The sequence below is a fragment of the Phalacrocorax aristotelis genome, chromosome Z (genome assembly GCF_949628215.1).
Source record: "Phalacrocorax aristotelis chromosome Z, bGulAri2.1, whole genome shotgun sequence".
Taxonomy (NCBI): domain Eukaryota; kingdom Metazoa; phylum Chordata; class Aves; order Suliformes; family Phalacrocoracidae; genus Phalacrocorax; species Phalacrocorax aristotelis.
The window spans coordinates 68,033,123-68,051,548 of record NC_134311.1 but is presented as its reverse complement, the minus strand read 5'-3'; the positions used below and the strand labels follow the sequence as shown (position 1 = coordinate 68,051,548).

Below are 18,426 nucleotides of genomic sequence, written 5' to 3'. Positions count from 1 at the left end.
TTACGCATGGGAGTTCTGGGAGTTCTGGGACTGCACATGTCTAAGAAGAAATACAGGTGGAAGAGCACATGAGGGAATAGTGATATCATCACTTTTGCCTGTCACCTTTCTTTGTATTTATGAGTTTTATGGTTTAAGATTACCACATATTATTAAGCTTTTAAGTTGTTACAGGTAACCTTTTCTAAAACTGCAGTTTATTTTAAAAGAACTGAGAAGCTGAAGTGAGTATAGTGCTTAATTTAAAAATAAGGTAAAAATTATGTATTTTTCGGGTGATTAATAATTTTTATCTAAAACAATAGTATAGCAACTTTAGAAAAAGGTATGGTGAGTTTCAAGAACAATCAGTAATATGTTCTTATTTTATAAGGCAATTGTTTAAGAAGATAAATATTTTTGTCCAGACTGGAACAAAATATGTCTTTAAAATTGTGTAGATAATTTTTGAATCGACCTTCAATTTAATTCAGTTTTACAAGGCAATCTGTTACCTGAAAATAATTACAAAGGCCTACTATCAATAAGACCCACTGAATCTGTTAGAACCTCTTGCACAGTGACAATGAAGGAGGTAAATTTGGAGTGTTTCTCTTCCTGTTAACATTTTTAATGTTTTCCCTGCCTGATGTCACAAAAATATTTTCACAATCTTTTTCCAGTATTTCCCAACACAGGCTACCGTGTTTGTATACGCAGTAGGCATTGACAAAGGCTTTTCAGATTGATTTCATTTGAAGAACGTAATGCTTTTGCAGCAGCAAAAGTACCAAACAGCTTTTAAATTGTTACTAGTAACTTTCTCTTTTAAATCCTCTATTTTAAGAACTTACGGTCATGAAGCTGGCCACATCAGTTCCATGGAAAAAAGTATTTTCAGGATTTTTATGACAGGTTTCCAGGATTTCATGTTCCAAAGATATACTGGCCAAAACATCCAGCCATTACAGAAATCTTTTTTCAGATGTTGAAGATGTTTATGTGATTATGCATTCTGCATTTTATAATTCTTTTTTGTTATAATAAGACATTATTTTCAATTTGCAAAATTAAGATATGACCTGGAACTTTTTGGATTTCAGAATCTACATAGATTTGTCTTGTTTCAGCTTTAAATGTTACAAGAAACAGGTTAAGTCTTTCTGTGTTGAATGTTTGAATCTAGAGTTAGTTAACTGAACTTTGTTGTTCTGGTGTCCTATTTTCTGACTTTTGAAGCTGTCATCCACAGGATTTCCTTACGGCCAGTACTTACGGTTAGTCAAGACTTATGTGCTAGGTTTCCATAAAGCAATGTTAGGCAGTTTAACTCCCTGCTCTTTTACTTCTCTTACCAAGTGTGAAACCACCTTGGTAAGCAGAGTGAGTGAGAGCTTGCAGTTTGCTCTTAACTGCTGAGGTTATTGCTTCCAACCTGAACTCCTGTCTCAGCTGCAATTAAAACTGAAGTACCACCATGTTTGTGTTGGGTGCCACTGCAGGGCACAACCTTAAAATGAAACAAGTTATTCTTAAAAAGTGATTGTGGAATAGCAAATCGCCTTTTCATCTCAGAGGAACAGAAAGTGGCAGCAAGAAGCCCATGGGCATTTGCATTAGGCAAAAGAGTGTTGCCAGCAAGTCAAGGGAGGTCCTTATTCCCCTGTACACAGCCCTGGTGAGAGAGACATCTGTAGTGCTGGGTCCAGTTCTGAGCTCCCAGTACAAGAGAGAGATGAACATCTAGTGAGCCCAGTGAAGGACTGCAAAGGTGATTAAAGTCTTGGAGTATCTGGTACAGAAGGAAAGGCTAAGAGAGCTAGCATTGTTCAGCCTGGAGAAGAGGGGGCTCATGGGGGATCTTCTGTATAAAAGCTTGAAGGGGGACAGGAGGGTGAAGCAGATAAAGCAAAGCTCATTGGCGCCCAGTGACAGGACAAGAGGCAATAGGCACAAAACTAACTATAGGAAATGCCACTTAAACATAAGAGAATAGTTTTGGGTTTTTGTGTTGTTGGTTTTTGGTTTTTTTTATGGTCCAGGTGGTCATACATTGAAGCAGGTTGCCCAGGGAGGCTGTAGAGTCTCCATCCTTGGAAATACTCAAAACCAAACTGGACAATATCCTGAGCTACCTGTAGTAGTTGACCATACTCAGATCAGGGGGATTGAATTAGATGATCTCTAGAGCTTTCTTCCAACTGCAACTGTTCTATAATTGTGTAAAATTCAGTATCAGTAGGTGGGTATCTACCTAGGCATATAGGTAGATGAAGCGAGGAAGACACTTCCTTTCCTGCTATCAACGCACATATTTGCCTGGACCCTGAGAGGTAGAACCTTCTTTGAGCTGGAATTCAATGTTTAACATTTCCAGTGATAAAGTTGTCCACCTGAGTTATTCTACGTGTAAACAGTAGGAAAGTTAGAGGCATTGAAGGATAAATGCACTTTAAGAATTAATTATTTTCAAATGACAAAGATTCCCCTTTCTCCCTCACTCCCAATGTTAAGACCCAATGATCCCTTGGATCATTAGACTACATTAAGATTACGGTGATCCACTTGTTGTATAGTCATTTAGAATTTTTACTTCTTTAGGATTATATGATTGGGAAAAATTATTAGGATTTAGTTCAGGAATTCAATATTTTGGTCTTTTAAAAGTATTGCCTATTTCTAAAATAATCTGAAAATCTACATAAGTGGTTTTTATTATTATTGTAAAGTAGGTTTATATGCCAGTGGATTAATAAAATTACTTGCATGTTCAGAGCTTGTATTTGTTTAGTTTTTAACAGGTTATATTCTGGAGACATTTTACGGTTTCAGAAGATTTATAGGGCTGCATCTAATGGCAGTTTCTTTTGCCTGCTCCGGAGCACGTGCCATGGTGGTTTTAAGCGCGCTGTGCGTGTTTGACAAGTTAGAAATTTAGCAATCCCCATCAGTGCTGAGCCACACTGTGTCAGGCTTTGTTTTTGTTGGCTGGTATCCAGTACCATGCTATAAAATACATTTACTTGACAGTAGAAAGTGGAGAGCCACATTAACTACGTTTAAAAAGGCTGGCTAAACACACGCAATAAATATTAATAAAAGAAAAGGCCACCCACCTTTGACCTTCAATACTTGTTATTAGCTTTGTGTGTTTTGGAGTTACCGTAGCATTCTGCGCATTACATAACAGTATGTAAGAATCTCTTACTTATTCAGACACCTTATTAGCAACCCTGTATTGGTTATTTTGGTTGCTTGTGGCAGGGATTGTGGACATAATGCATTATTAGAATTCTGCTTTATACTTCAGAGTTACCTGTAAAAAGCTTATTGTCCTCTAGTTGTCTTGTAATAAGCAGGCCAGGTTTATTTGTACCTCTGAGTAAATGGGAAGGTATAATGTTGTGTGTATACCTATGTAGGAGGAGGATGTTTTACAGAGGAACCTTGTAAAGAAAGGTCAAGTGATTAATCTAAACTCATCTCAGTCAATTTTTCTTCTTAAATAAGAACACAAAACAGAAAAACAGCTCAGAAGAGAGTCATCCATCATTTTGTAGTAAAATGAAGTTCTGATTCATGATGGCTAAATGGGCTTCAGAATTTTTTCGATGTTACGTGCCTCATAACATTCAAAAAGATGGGGTCTGGACCAAACCAGGAATCGTATAGAATATGAAGTGGGAAGTGATTCAGGAGACGCTAGAGCTGTGATATGTAACTGTTGTCTTCCAAATTAGATGGTTCTCATTTCCCAAGTTACAGGGCTGTATGGCACCCCTAATGATATTTTAGCTTAGCTGTATTTCTCTTTGTTAAGACACTAGTGGTTCGCATTTTGTGAATTTCACGCACTGTGTTATGTTAAAAAAAATGTGTTTGTATATATATGTAGATACTTGAATGATAGATGGATGATAGTGGTTGAATATTGAATAATTAATTCACCTTGCGAAGAGTCTATTCCTGGTTTTTGAGAAAAGAGTAGTAGTAACCTTGGGGGAAAAAGGAGGCTAGAAAATTAGGAATGTTCAGTGAAATACTAACTGTATGATGCATCCTGCTAACTCTGGATATGTTTATTACATAGCTAACACAACACTGTTAAGACCTGTCTTCAGTCTTGGGACAGTATCCCTTTAAGGAGTTACTATCTCTCAAAAATAGATACTTCTTCCCCCCACACACCCCGCCCACACCCACCCCCCTTGGTCATGTGCACATACAGGTTTTGTATTTGTGTTAAGATGTGTTGTCCTTCATGACAGAAGGTGCCCACTTCTTTGGCTCTCTCAAGTCAGAAGCTCTTACAGAGTTTCTGTGCTGGCCTGCTGAATCAGCCTGAATACAGTAATCACATGGAGATTAAAAGTCACATGGAGAACAACACTGTGTGTATAAAAGAACAATACTCTTAATGTCTGAAAATTAGTTTATCTGCTGACCAGAAGGGTGACAGAGCTGTGAGACATTGGTTTCAAATACCAAGTTCTTCTGGGTGTTGTGAGGAAGAAAGAACCAAGAGTGAAAATCAGCTACTCTTCCATTTCCGCAGTGAGTGAGTGAAAGGTCAGCACTGTGTGAGAAGGGAAAACCAGATAAAGAACAGGGTGGGAGAATTAAGAATAAAAAATAAAAATGCAGAAGTCATGAAGGCCTGCATTGCTATATCTGAAGCACTTTATTGTTCTCCTTCAAATTCCCCTTTAACTTTCCATTTCCATTATGCCCACAAAGACCCTGGAGCAGTTAGCCTGTGGAAGCCACTTGTTATCACACTGCCACCCATTTGTACTTTCTTCTCTGCTTACAGCCATGTGTTGTCACTGCTTTTACATTGTATTCTGCTCGGGAGAGGAACTTCTATTCATTAACGTATTCATTTGTATACTTAAGCAGGTTCCTGATACAGTGTGACTTTGATCCACTTTGACAATATGAATATTAATTCTAAGATCTAGATGAATAACCAACTAACTATCAATATGTTGCTTTCTTTCAGAGTGTTGTGCGTTGTCTTTGGCATCCCAAGCTGAACCAGATCATGGTTGGTACAGGAAATGGTTTGGCCAAAGTGTACTATGATCCTGTCAAAAGCCAGAGGTATGTAATTATGATTAACGATTAAGAACATTATTTTTTTCTCAAATTTAGCCTGATTCTGTGTTTCTGTAATTATACTAAGAAATCAGAAAAACTGGCTTAGTAGCATTTGTTTTGCAGAGTTTTACTTATTTAGTAACACTAGAAGGAGAAAAAAAAGAACCGTTTGTTTCTGAAAAGTGGCGCATTTTCCTCTGAGCTTTTCATGGTGGCTGTTTTACCTGAATTTACAGACATTTTCGGTTTTTCATTGCATGAAGTTTGGAGTAAGAATAACCAACTTTTCATCTGATCTCTTGGAGGGTGCTTGGAGTTTGCTGATGTGGTGTTATTGAATGGATGTTTATTGTATTTAGTCATATTTTTCGTGTCTTTTGTTTTTTCCCCTGAAGTAAAAATCTTGTTTAAAAGCATTAGTTTAAACTTCAGTGTTTGTGAAGTAATACTGAAAGACCCAATTTGAGAGGGGGCAAACCAAGGAAGCACATTCCCATCTTTCTGCTGGTCTTCTCCCTCAATCCCCCCTATCGTGTGGATTTTGCCTGTATATCTAATGGAAAGGTGGTAGTGATTCATCAGAAGGTGACTTGTGAGCCTGGAATGAAGAGAAGAGGACTTAACTAGTACATAAATACTTCTTTTGCAATTAATTTGATTTTACTGTCTGGACTGGCTGGCGAACTGGGGCGTGCTTCCTTCCTGTCAGCGGGGGGAAGTGTATACTTCATCTGTACTGAGTGCTATGAACAAGATGTTCTTCCCATTATGTGCTCATCTTTGTTTCACTGGCACCCAAAAACATACTGTGTTACAGTTCACAGTTTCTGGATACTCACTCTGACCTGGACACTTGGATGTAAAGATAAACTCTGGTTTACAAGATTATCAGAAATAGGTTTTATTTTTCTGGTCTTTGACAATTTAGAGAACGAGACAGTTGGTCATCATTGGAGCTCTCTGCAAAGGGCAGCCGGAGTCTCCCAGGCGCAGACCACAAGAGCTCTAGCTCAGTTTTGTGCCCAATTTGTTTCCTGGTACTTATCATGAGGAGGAAAATACCACCAGTTTAAATCAGTCTAGCTGCAGCCAGGCGCATGCAGTTTTTACTGCTGCAGTGTTAGAGACACCTCTGGTCAGATAACTGCCACCTTTGCTGCTTAGGAAGAGTACTAGGAGCAAATCATTGCCCATGTTTGGAGAGGAGCACTTTCAGTGTGCATGCTACAGGTATTGTACACGAATGAAGTACAAAATTAATCTTCCACCCTTATTTCCGCATGTCATATAAACTGGTCTATAACAGGAACATTAACCTCTCTGCCCTGCTCCACATGTGCATAAACAGGCAAAGATATACACATTCATGAATATTTGAAGTGTTGTATAGGTTTTTTTGAGAGTGTGTCTTGCATAAAAAATGTTTTCTGTTTGATGTAAACAGACCAACTGAACTGCTCTGTGTTTCCTCCTAGGGGAGCAAAATTATGTGTGGTCAAGACAAAACGAAAAGAGAGACAAGCAGAGACTCTTACACAGGATTATATTATAACACGTAAGGAATTTAAACATATCTTTATAGCAGCATCCTTAGCTCTTTCTCAGGTTTGAAATTATTTGCAGATCATTTAGCTTTATTTTTTTCCTTCTAAAAGTTGCGGTCTTTCATTAAGTATTGATCATCAGTGTGCGATGTTAGCACTCTTCATATAGATTTTTTGTAGCCTTGCACAACCAGAAAGATACATATTCTGTATGCTCTGTAAAGTTAATAGTGGTTGATTGCTAGATTCTGATGCTCCTGGTAGGACAATGGCCTTAAAAAAAAAGGCAAAAACCCACAACAAAACTAAAAAAAACACCCAAAGAAAAAAAAAAAACAAACAAAAACCCACCAGAACCCTCCAAAGTTTTGGAGCTTTCTTAAATATTCAGTTTTGCCTAAACTGAATTGGTGAGTGTAGATGGGTTCAGGAAGTGTTTTGCCACTTGGGAACATTAACAGTACCAGTGGCGAAATCAGAGACATTAGGGATAAGTCTTTAACAAATTCCAAGTGATTTTTTAAAATTTAGGACTTGCCCAAAGTTATATAGGGGTTTAAATAGCTTAAATATCTCTCTAGCCTCAGGGTTATACTTGTATAAGACCTTATGTTCATATCAAGGCTCACTGATGCATAAGAAATAGTTATTGTTACTATAGTCACTACGTTTAGTGATTTGCCTTTTCCTAAGGGAAATTTTATAAGGGGATGAGGGGATTGACTGAGAGATTTTGTGCCTCCCCATTAGCGTTGCCCTGTGTAGTGTTTGCTCATGTGAAATGAGAACAGTCACACAGTTGTGCTGTCCTGCTTCTCTTCATCCTCTTCCAGTTCTGTGGTGTTTGGATTCAGCTCTGTTTTCCAGTAGTCTTGGTCTTAGAAATACTAAAACCATTTCTGTAAAACAAAGAGTTGTTTGGCAACATAATAAATAAAAAAAAAGTTTAGAATGAGAAAGTCTGAGCAGTCTTGGTATCCAGGCCCATATCAAGGCATTTTGGTTCTGGGTTCCTATCTCAGGTACTTTCCAAGAACAGCAGTCTCTTGCTTACCTCACTGCTGCACATGTCCAGCTCCAGTTTTTGGGTAGCAGTGGGTAGAGTAGCAACTGGCAAAGTAAGGATATTTATCTCTTTTGGGAGATAAATCTCAATCCATCCTTACTATGGCTTTCACTATATCAGCACATGGTCTATTATCTAAATACTTTGTGTGCACTGTCTGTCGATAGTGTTTATACTGTAAAGAGCGTTTGTGATTTTTAAAAAACTTTCTGCTTAAAATAAATGAAACTTGTGTATGCAATGGCATCTATAAATGCCATTCAAAGATATAGGTCCCAATTGTGCTCAGTTTTGGAATTTTATCACTGAGTTTTAGCTTTTTAACTGTGTCTTCCACATAATTTTGACAGTAAATAAGGATACTTCCATATAAAGCAATGCAGAAAAATGTTTTAGGAATTTGTTTTGCAAATTCTTAAGTTTGTTGCATATTTTGGAAACTTTTCAGAGGTTAGGTGTCTGTCTTCTAAGCTTACAGATAGAACTGGAAAGAACTGAAGATCTCAGAAGTCGTTTTGCAAAGTGAACTGACCAAAACCATTACTGTGATACTTTAATATGTTCATGAGGAGGTAGAAGCTTTAAATCCTGATAATTTAGCCAGATTGTCTCGGTTACAGGTATTCTTCCAACCTTGATTAATCTCATAATTTAAGAGAGAACATGATTGTGACTTCATTTACAGAAACATTACGTTTTGGATCACTGAGGGGATTCCTCCCCTCTCTGTTTCAGATCCAGGAATGCATGTAGGGTTTTGTCATGCTGTTAGAGTGTTATAAAGCTGTAGAAACATGGAAAGTTCAGAAAAGAGCAACGAGTTGGTCACAATGCTGATGTTGAGAACTGAATGACAGAGAAATAAATTAAATATGCATAACCTATGCAAACAGTATTTCAGATTAAAGGCCTTTGCCTGAAGGAACCCTGGAAATCTGGCTGCTTTCATCTTTGAAAAATTCAGCAAAGCAGCCATCTAAAATACATCTCCATAAACCAATGCTTGGATACAGAAGAACTGTGAGGCTGCTTCTGCCACCTTTTCCATTGCAAGGAAGAATCCCAGTCTTCGTCTGTGTAATTAAAACCCTAAAAAGGAAGTGGAATTTTTAACACTTTTTTCTCCAAATTGTGACCCTTCAGCCCATGCACTTCCGATGTTCCGTGAACCACGACAGCGAAGCACCAGGAAACAGCTGGAGAAGGACAGGCTGGACCCCATGAAGTCTCACAAACCTGAACCTCCAGTAGCAGGACCAGGTAATCTAGGCATAATCATTTCAGACTGTCGTATGACAAAGGGACCGTCATGCTTGGGTTCTACACTCATTCGGCTTTGCATTCAAACTTTTTTGGGTGGCGACTCTACTATATATGGGCAGTGTCCAGCACTGTATGACATTGGCCTTTGATTGGAGTTCTTGCCTGGAATAAATTAATAATCACAATGACTTACTTTAAGTTATATAATCAGTAAAACATGTAAATGAAGCTCTAGATTAGACTCTTCCTATAGTATTAAATAACTTCTTTGTATCAGATCACTGTTAGCAAACACAATACAACTTTTCTGTGTTTATTTCTTAACTATCTTTCTGTCTGTCTAAAATACTCTTTCTTTTCCTTTTTTTTTTTTTTGCTACAGGTCGTGGTGGGCGTGTTGGAACTCATGGAGGTACCTTGTCATCATACATAGTCAAGAATATTGCACTGGATAAGACAGATGATAGCAACCCTCGAGAGGCTATTTTACGTCATGCAAAGGAAGCAGAGGAGAATCCATACTGGGTTGCCCCGGCATATGCTAAGTAAGGAAACGATTAAAAATAAAAGTAATATTTCTACGGGCCAGTGGGAGTTCAGTTAAAATAGAAGACACACATTTTTAATTATATACTTTGCCTTTTCTGGATTGCTGTCATCAATATGTAACCCAAGAATATGCCATACTCTTTTACAAAGATAAGAGTTTCTAGGAGTTTAAATTGTTGAAATTCAACATTTCCGTTTTTAAAATATACCTGTCAGTGCTGGACAATGATTTTAAAGCTTTCTAAGTTGATAGGAATTTAGAATCTTCTCTAAATCAATCTCGGAAATTGCAGTATACCTTTTAATGAGGCACTGTCCCATTGACAGACTGGGATGATAAGTTTTCCAATATGCCCTCTAGTTCTGACTGATCCCTAGGTTAAACCTTCAAAATTTTTCTTGGTGTTATGACAGCATATTTTTAGATGATTTCTCAAATTTCATAAGTTTTATTTTAATTATTCCTATATAAGGACCTGAGTACCTGCATGAATTAACTTGGTATTAAATGTATAGCAATATTAAAAATGGCATTGGTGAAATCTCCTACCAAAAATTCACTGCAAAGAAATTAAGTGTTCGGTTGTTAAATAAATTAAAGAGCCTCATCAAGATTATGGTAGTAAAATCCCAGCAATCCAAACATGGTAACTTACTCTGTTTAAATTGTATGTGTGAGTGTGGTATCTGTGTGTATGTGTTACTCTGAAAATTGTGCAATAAGCTTCTTGAATGCTTTCTACCAAAGATTTCTTTCTAAAAATAAATACAATTCAGACCATTAAATAAACACATTTACAACAGTACTAAAACAAATACTACATAAATGCATTTCATAATAATGAATAGAAACAACTATTTCAAAAATTGCTAAAATTTTCACATTTTGTTATTATCATTCATGTTTCTGTTACATGAAATAATCTACCCAGTGTATGGAGTATTTTCAAAATGCATAAGGAAAAGGTTTTGAAGAGATGAAATAGTACACAACAGTCTGCCAATAACAAACTGTTTTTTCTTTTTTCGACCCCAGTGTTTTATCTCCCAGGCTGTATGTTCATTACTATTTTACTGACTGTACTTTCTTTATTAGTGTTTAGCTCTGTAGCGAAACAGTCACCACCTCTCTCCAGAAACTCAAAATATATTAAGAATCGTTGCTGTTTTGAGTGGTGACACTTGTTTTCTGACTTGACCCACCTGTTCACACAGATAACTGAATAGCTGTTTCAAAGAAGCTTGAGAACATCAGTGACCCAGCCTGGCTTTGACTGGGTAATTAATAAATATAGCATACTGGTAATTAACAAGTGTGACATTTGATGTTGTACATCAAATCAGTGCATTATACAGTATCTTGGTACCAAAGAAGGAATATTTGAAAGCCTGATTCTGTAACAGTTGTTATGAATGTGCTTAAAATTGATATTTAATTGTTGGAAAGTTCACATTTGCTAGAGGTGAAATTTACTTTGAATGTGTAGGCACCTGGTTTTATTTGAGATATGCAACTATCCGTTCTCAAAAGTAAATATAATCACACGTTCCATAAGGTAAATAGATATCTCAGTTTATTTTTGGCTCAGTAACTTCATTGATTGTATATTAAATTTCATCCCTGACACCTGCAATGTAGTAGACATGAAAGTTTTAAAGCATAGTTGTATTACAGAAAGCTTACTGTGTCAGGTGGGCAGATCTCATTACAGTTTCTTGTTAAAGATGTAGCTGCAGGGGAAGAAGAGAGCTGGCTGAGAAGTGGGGAGGATGCAAGTCCAGACTGCTATTAACTTACACACCAGACGGTGACATGTATGTGGGGGAATTGGACTGCAGCCAATAGCACGCTGCCTTGATCGTTTTGTCAGCTGATAAATCTTATGCCAGTGAAACTGCTGTTATCCTTGTTTTAAAAGTTTGACTTTAAGATGTACTCTGTGCAAAGAGCATTTTACAAATTCTTATTAATATTATTATTATTGACTAAGACACTGAAATGCAAAAATTTTTCTATAATTGTGTTATATTCTTAATTTTTTGAAATGGAGGTCTATATTAATAGCTGCAGACCAATGGCAGTCTTAGGTTTTGTTAGCTGCTTGCCTGCACACACAGATAACATACAAAGCTGTGTTAATTATATCCTATATCTGACTTTATAGGACATGTATGTTTACCCTGTATATAAAGCATCTTACAATTGTTCTTATAGATGCATATTTAATAAAATATGCAAATTACAAGTAATTGATACAAATTGTCATGTAATACTGGATTGTAACAGTGTCCCCAGTGGCCCTGTTAAAATCACGAGTTCATGGTAATGAGCAGTATACAAACCTAGGGAAACTGGCTGCTTTAGCTGTAGCATAAGACATACTATAGATTTAGGAAAGATGAGATTCTGATACATACTTAAGATTACCTAATGTCTTGAGACTAAAAAGCATACATCTAGTACGTTTCATTTTTTTAAGTGTTTATTCTTTTTGCTACTTTATTTCTCTGCCATCAGTTTTTCCACATTTCTCGTAGTAAATTTTCTCTTAAAAATGATATTAAACTATCCACTTGGTATATCTCGTGTTTGACAAGGCTTCTGGTTTTGTGTTGTCTAATGGATGGTTATTCATTTACAGTTTTTCATTCTCCTTCTTAGGAAAATGTTGAAGGAAACTATAGTTACTTAGTTTTCTTCAGACATGGTTATTAAATAATTTTAGACTGAGAAGACTAAGAAATGCTCTTTTTCTGGTTGATCACAGTTTTCATAACTCTGATTGTGATGACTCAGTTAGAGTTTGTCTTGTCCCAATTCATATTGATTAGGTCATTCAGAACCAGATAACTGGTTTCATGCTTTTTTGGTTTTATTTTCACTTCAATAATTCTTAGAAGAAATACCTGCAACATGACTTTTGCTGTTAGTTTATACATGGTATGTAAAGATATTTCCTTTTTGTGGGCATTAAAGGTGCCTAATTTATTCTTGAAGCCAAATGGTCACTTGCATTATTTATCACTTGAAATTTTTTTCAAGCTTGTTGTCATTAGCCTGACCTTTCTGTTTCTTCTAAAATTTGAGCCAGAAAAGGAGGGGGAAGTACATAAGAGGCAAAAGGATGGGCGAAAAAACATGCTGCTGGAAAGGATACAGTGGATAAAAAGTAGTACATGCAGAATCAGGAGATGCATGTCACAGAAGCCCAGTGTCAATAAAGTGTCAAAAAAGATGCAGTCAGCACAGGAAAAAAGTCATAACGGATGAAGGTAAAGAAAATATCTTAGGATTTTTCAGGAAAAAGCTTGTTAGAGGTGTTAGCAAGAGCCATTCCAGTGGAGTGAAAGGAAAGGAAGGACAGATTGAAGATTTCAAGTAAAGGACTGCAGGAAAGGAACTTGAGGCATCACTTGTAAATGTTTGAAAATTACATTCTTTGTGAGCTGTTTGCTTTAACACAGCGGTACAGAGATGCTGTAATGACTTCAGATGTCCCTCTGAAACTTCAGCAGGAATTACTAAGTATTGTAGCTCAAGGCCTAATCAGGCCCAGATGTAGCTCTCTTCTGTACCATAGGGAAGGTGAGGGTGAAATATCCTTCCCCATTAAGATAGACCAGAAGTCTTAGAAAATACCTTTTAATTCAGTGATATTGCCCCTATTTTGCTGTCTTTGTAATTGCTGCTTGTCACAGGCAAAAGGGAATGACTTGAAGCAACAGCCTGTAGCTGTGCTGTGTTCACTGAACTTTTCCTCAATGGCAGTACCAGTGTGTTGAAGTGTTAGTCAGGTGGTGGCTCAAGTGTCTTTAGTTGAAGAAGCAGGACTGAACAGAATGTTTGTAACAGTGATATTGTTGGCATCTGCTGGTGTATTTAAGCTAAATCTTCATTGGAGATTGTTAATTTTGAAAGGAAAGCCCATGAGATTCAGAGAAGAGTCAGGCTGGTTGGTGAGGTAAGGAATACAAAGGGGCCTGATGCTGAAAACCTTCACTTTTCAGTCCAGAAGTAGCCTTTACAATATTCTAGGCTGAAAGTCTTTTTTCTTTGTTTCAGCACAATATAAACACAAATTTCAAAAGTTACTGTGACATGAGTCACATGCTATGATACACAATTATCATCTCCAGCTGGTTTAGCTGTAGCACTATTTTTTAGCTGCTGGTCTAAGAACCTCAGATGTCAATGATATAATTTACTGGATCCCTGAAAGGTAACTTAACAAAAACAACCCATAACCAGAGGGATTACGATGACTCTAAAGCAGTTTGCATGGCCCCTGGACATTATTTAGTGGTCTGCATCTTTGAATATGATGAAAAACACTGAAATAGAGAAGCATGCAGTATGAATAAATCATGTTAGTTTGTTTTCCCATTTTTGTTCATAGCCTGTTAGTGTAACCCACAATAGGAATGCATTTATTTGTCAGTGTATGAGATACTGGTTTCAGCTGACAGTCACTGGAAACACAAGATCATAGAATAATTTAGGTAGGAAGGGACCTCTGGAGGTCATCTAGTGCAGCCTCCTGCTCAAAAGCGTGTTCACTTAGATCAGGTTGTTAAGGGAATTGCCCAGCCAAGTGTGAATATCCTCGAGGATGGAGACTCTACACCACCTCTTTGGGCAGTCTGTTCCAGCAGTCTGGTTGGCAGGCACAGTATGCCCTTGCTAAATCCATGCTGCCTGTTCCCTATCGCCTTCTTATCCTTCAGGTGCTTGGAAATGCCTTCCATGCATTTTTGTTCCATAGCTTTCCCAGGGACAGAGGTTAGGTAGACCATCCTGTAGTTTCCCAAATCCTCCTTTTGCCCTTCATAAAGATGATGTTTGCTTTTTCTAATCATTGAGAACCTCCCTCAGTCACCATGACCTCTCAAAGATGAGAGAGTGCCCTCGTAATGACATTAGCCAGCTACCTCAGTACCTTTGGATCCATCCCATCTGATCTCTTGAATTTGTGTGTGTCCAATGAGCTATGTACTCCCTGTCTCTGTCGTCTTCTTCTTCTGTTGGTAATGTCTCCCTCCCTCCCAAAGACTCTGCAGGTAGTGTTGGGGTCCTTGGAGACCTGAGGACAGACCTTCTCAGGGAAAACAGCCAAAAAAACCACTAAATATTGTGACCTTTTCCATATCGTACATTAGTTGGCTACCTGCCCCATTGAGCACATTTCGCTTAACATTCCTTTGTCTGTCAGTGTAGCTGTAGAAGCCTTTAGTGTTGCCTTTCACGTTTCTTTCCAGTTTCAACTCCAGCTGAGCTTTGCTTTCCTAAATGTTCCTACATGTTCATGTAATGCTTCTGTTCCTCTTGGCTAAGGTTGTCCCTGCTTCCTCAGTGTTCTTCCTTTTTTGGGTTTGGGGTTTATCTCAGTCAGGAGGTCCCTGTGCATCCATACTAGGCTTCTGCCAGACTTCACTTTCTGCACAGGGGATGTAATGTGTTTTTAGGAGGTTGTCCTCAAAGATCAAGCAGCTCTCCTGGGTCCCTTAGCCTTCCATGGCAGTCTCCCATGGGATTTGCCAAGCCAGATCCCTAGCAAACTAAAACCAACCACCAAAGTCAAGGATAAATAAAATTGAGAAAGTTGACAGGGAAAAAGAAGACAGCTTTCCACACGTATTAATTAGCCCTCAGAAAGAAAAATATTTTGAAGTAGTAAACCTGTTTTGATAGTTTTTGTATAAATACTATTGTGCAGCAGACTCCTACTACACTAGCAATCTTGAGTATAGTTGCTAAGCAGAACAATTTGGTTTGAAATTGAATGATCACTGCTGATAATGCTGTAACAAAACCAGTGATTTCTGTGCTTATGTTCTGAAAATGGTCAGGCATATGAATCACCATGGGTGCCCCAGTTACCGTTGCATGGAGGTGGAACAGTTTACATTTCAGCTGAGCTGAGGCTACAGCCATTTCATGCTAATTTTAAAAAACCAGATAGCAAGCAGACTTGATTTCCTCTGTATGTTTTTGCTTTAGCTGGTTACTGCTAGATGATGCTACAGTTTCTTTTTTTCCTCCCTTCACCCTCCCCCAGCTTTACTGGACTCAGTAGCATACTTACATTAGCTGAAGTCTATAACTTTTTTTCTGTGGCACTCCTAACCCAGAAAATACGTAGGTTCTGCTGCTTGTTTCACAAATTAAGTCATTCTTCTTGGTTGGAAGTTTCTAACCAAAATTATGACAGTGGCAGGTTTTGTGGTCAGAAATGATAGTTTTACACTTGATTAGTTGCACCTTACTATCACAATACTGACCTGGTCCTGTTTAGGCTCACACTCAGGACCTGGTGTGATCCTATATGGCATTTAGATACCTTTCATCTATTGTGAGAAAAGGAGGGTACACTGTTAAAAATGAGCTAAATAAACTCTGTCACTATGTTTTGAAAAAAGAGAGGAAGATTCCATACATTCCACCTCTTCAGCAGCTAACAAAATCCAGCATTTTGGCCAATAAAACCTTCATCCCTGGTGTCTGTTTTGATTCAATGTTGATTTTTTTTTTTTAAATACTCCTTCAGTCATTAGCTAAGTAGAGTTTATGTAACTATTTTCTAAGGAAAATTTTAAATAGAAAAATTTTGTTTTAATCTTAGTTCTGCTATCCATAGAGAACAGAATGACTCATCTAACTTCCAGTAGTGTAGGTCCTCATCTGGGTACAAGGTCTGCTTAGGTGTAATGAGGCGTACGGCCTACCCCCTGTGGCCATGTGCCAAAAGAGTCCTGCATTAGGACCATCTCTGGAACATCTTAGCATACTCCAAACCTTGATGGCAAGTTTGGAGGATGGAGGAGAAGGCAGCCTGGTAGAAAGATCCTGTATATAGGGGAAGTTTTCTTTGACTAGTTTTGGTGACTTTAAATCTATTTTGTGCTACATGTTTAACAACTGGAGAATCCTGCTCTTTAATAGCCGATTGTTTGCTAGTACTCTTTTAAAAGTCAGTGGCAACATTGAATTGTGCCTATTGTGTAAAGTAAGGCAGACACAATTTTGTTACGGTTGATGCATTTTGTAGAGTGTGCCAAATAACAGTTGTTATAATAATAGTGCTTCACATCCTCAGACTGCTGTAAAAACATTAGTTAATACACTAATGAGATTATGACTGCCTTGGCTGCTTTTTGTACTTTGTCATGTCTGTTGTAATCATAAGTCAAGCACAGACATCATCAGAAAACTAGTCTTTTCAGCTCCACAGTGATGGTACTGAGAATTAGTTTGGAAAAGGGGACCATGCAGTGATTAAAGTGTAAAACAGGGGAACTGAATGTCCAAACAGTTTATTGGAATGCTACTTGATACTGTGTTCGTTTAAAAAGTAATCAATAATTATTTTTATAAAGTTTAAGTGTTATTTAAAATGCAAGTAAACAATGGAGGAATAGATACCATCAAGCTTGACTCTAGGACACACTGTGTTCTCATATGAGGATCGTTAGGCCTTTTTATGTTACAGTAGTGCTGGATAAAGTCTCTGGAGTAGAAGCTGGTTTTTTCATGCGTCGGCTAAGCCAGAAATGTTGCTCAGCTGTTCTGTTTTCACTTACTGGCTGCTGTCATACTACAGTCTATCAAAATGGAGGTTTCTTTTTTCAAAATCAGGGAATGAGAAGACCTGTGTTTCCCTTTTCCTAGCATTGTATTAAATTGATTTGTTCCTCTCTTCTACTTTAATATTATTCATGGAATACACAGATAATGATTGCAAGCTGATAAGGAAATAATACTTGCAAAAGATGTGTGTTTGTTATGCTTGTTCTTTGCGTGAGAGCTGCAGGTTTCTTCAGCTCATAGAAGGGTAGTTGATAGGTTTATGTTGAAAATTCAAAACAGGCAAGTCTAGGATGCTCTTTTTTTAAGTATAGAAAGGATGTCATTTGTGTCTAGTGCATGTCTAATATATTTTCTGATAAAGAATTGTAGTCTGACTATTATTTTAATCTTTTTAATGTTTTCTAGAACGCAGCCAAAAACAGTTTTTGCAGAAGTGGAACCAGAAGATGATGAAACAGACAAACCAGAGTGGAAAAAACGTAAAATTTGAAAAAATTGGTTTAAAGAATAATTTTAGAGCATTTGAAACTAAGTGCAGCTTTTATTTCTTTGTTTTGGGTAGCAGATCAAAATTTGAAAGCAAAAATTACTTTGGTTCATAAAACTTGCTGCATTGTAAAAAGGGATGGTTGTATTACACTGGATTGTAATCCCACATCTGAATTTTGTAAAACAGAATGCATTATGTTGTGCAAAGAACTCCTCTCTATGTCAGTTATTTAGCTTCATGATTTTAGTGAAAAATATTTCTTTATAAATAGAACTCTAGTGAATTCATTATATTGCCAGATGTTTTTTTTAAGTAATGCCAACTTTACAAATTCTGTGTCATGACAGTGTTCATTGATTTTAAGTATATAAATAAAATAATACAGTTTCTCAGGCTCCTTTTTATTTTTTCTAGTTAAGATTTAACAAATTACCCTCTTGTTACAAGTGTAATGAAGTTTACACTTTTATTTAGATAAATTAACATGGAATAATTCATTTTAGTTCACAAGTTGCAATTTAGTTCACACTTCTGTGGGAATCTTTGAAAACATATTTTCTAGTGTCTGTCGTTATTTGAATGATGTTCCTTCTAAGTATGTGTAGCATCTCACAGTAGTATTTTATACAGCTTTCATTTTTCAACAATGTCAAATTAGAATGGACAATTATGTATTTTGGTTTAATAAAAGGAACAAGTTTATTGCCCAGTTGATGCAGAATTTTGTTCAGGTTTCCTATCCCTGATAGTTTGTATTGTCAAGTGTTAAGATAGAACAGAGCTGTGTATTTATTACCGGGTCTTTGTATGTATTAAGTTTGTTGTATGTCTCAATTATCTATATAATGGC

The 18,426-nt window shown here is 37.2% G+C and overlaps 1 protein-coding gene across 3 annotated transcripts in view; it reads left to right on the top strand.

Annotated features, from left to right (window-relative positions):
* WDR70 (WD repeat domain 70) overlaps window positions 1–17,970 on the top strand; it is a 160,106-nt gene extending 142,136 nt beyond the window's left edge. For all 3 annotated transcript variants that reach the window (XM_075079540.1, XM_075079539.1, XM_075079538.1), the window contains exons 14-18: window positions 4,982–5,082; window positions 6,555–6,634; window positions 8,833–8,949; window positions 9,335–9,497; window positions 17,492–17,970. In XM_075079540.1, the coding sequence (XP_074935641.1) occupies window positions 4,982–5,082; window positions 6,555–6,634; window positions 8,833–8,949; window positions 9,335–9,497; window positions 17,492–17,576 (546 nt within the window). In that variant the 3' untranslated portion in view covers window positions 17,577–17,970. The remainder of the gene's footprint in view (window positions 1–4,981; window positions 5,083–6,554; window positions 6,635–8,832; window positions 8,950–9,334; window positions 9,498–17,491) is intronic.
* Window positions 17,971–18,426: the final 456 nt, after the last annotated feature.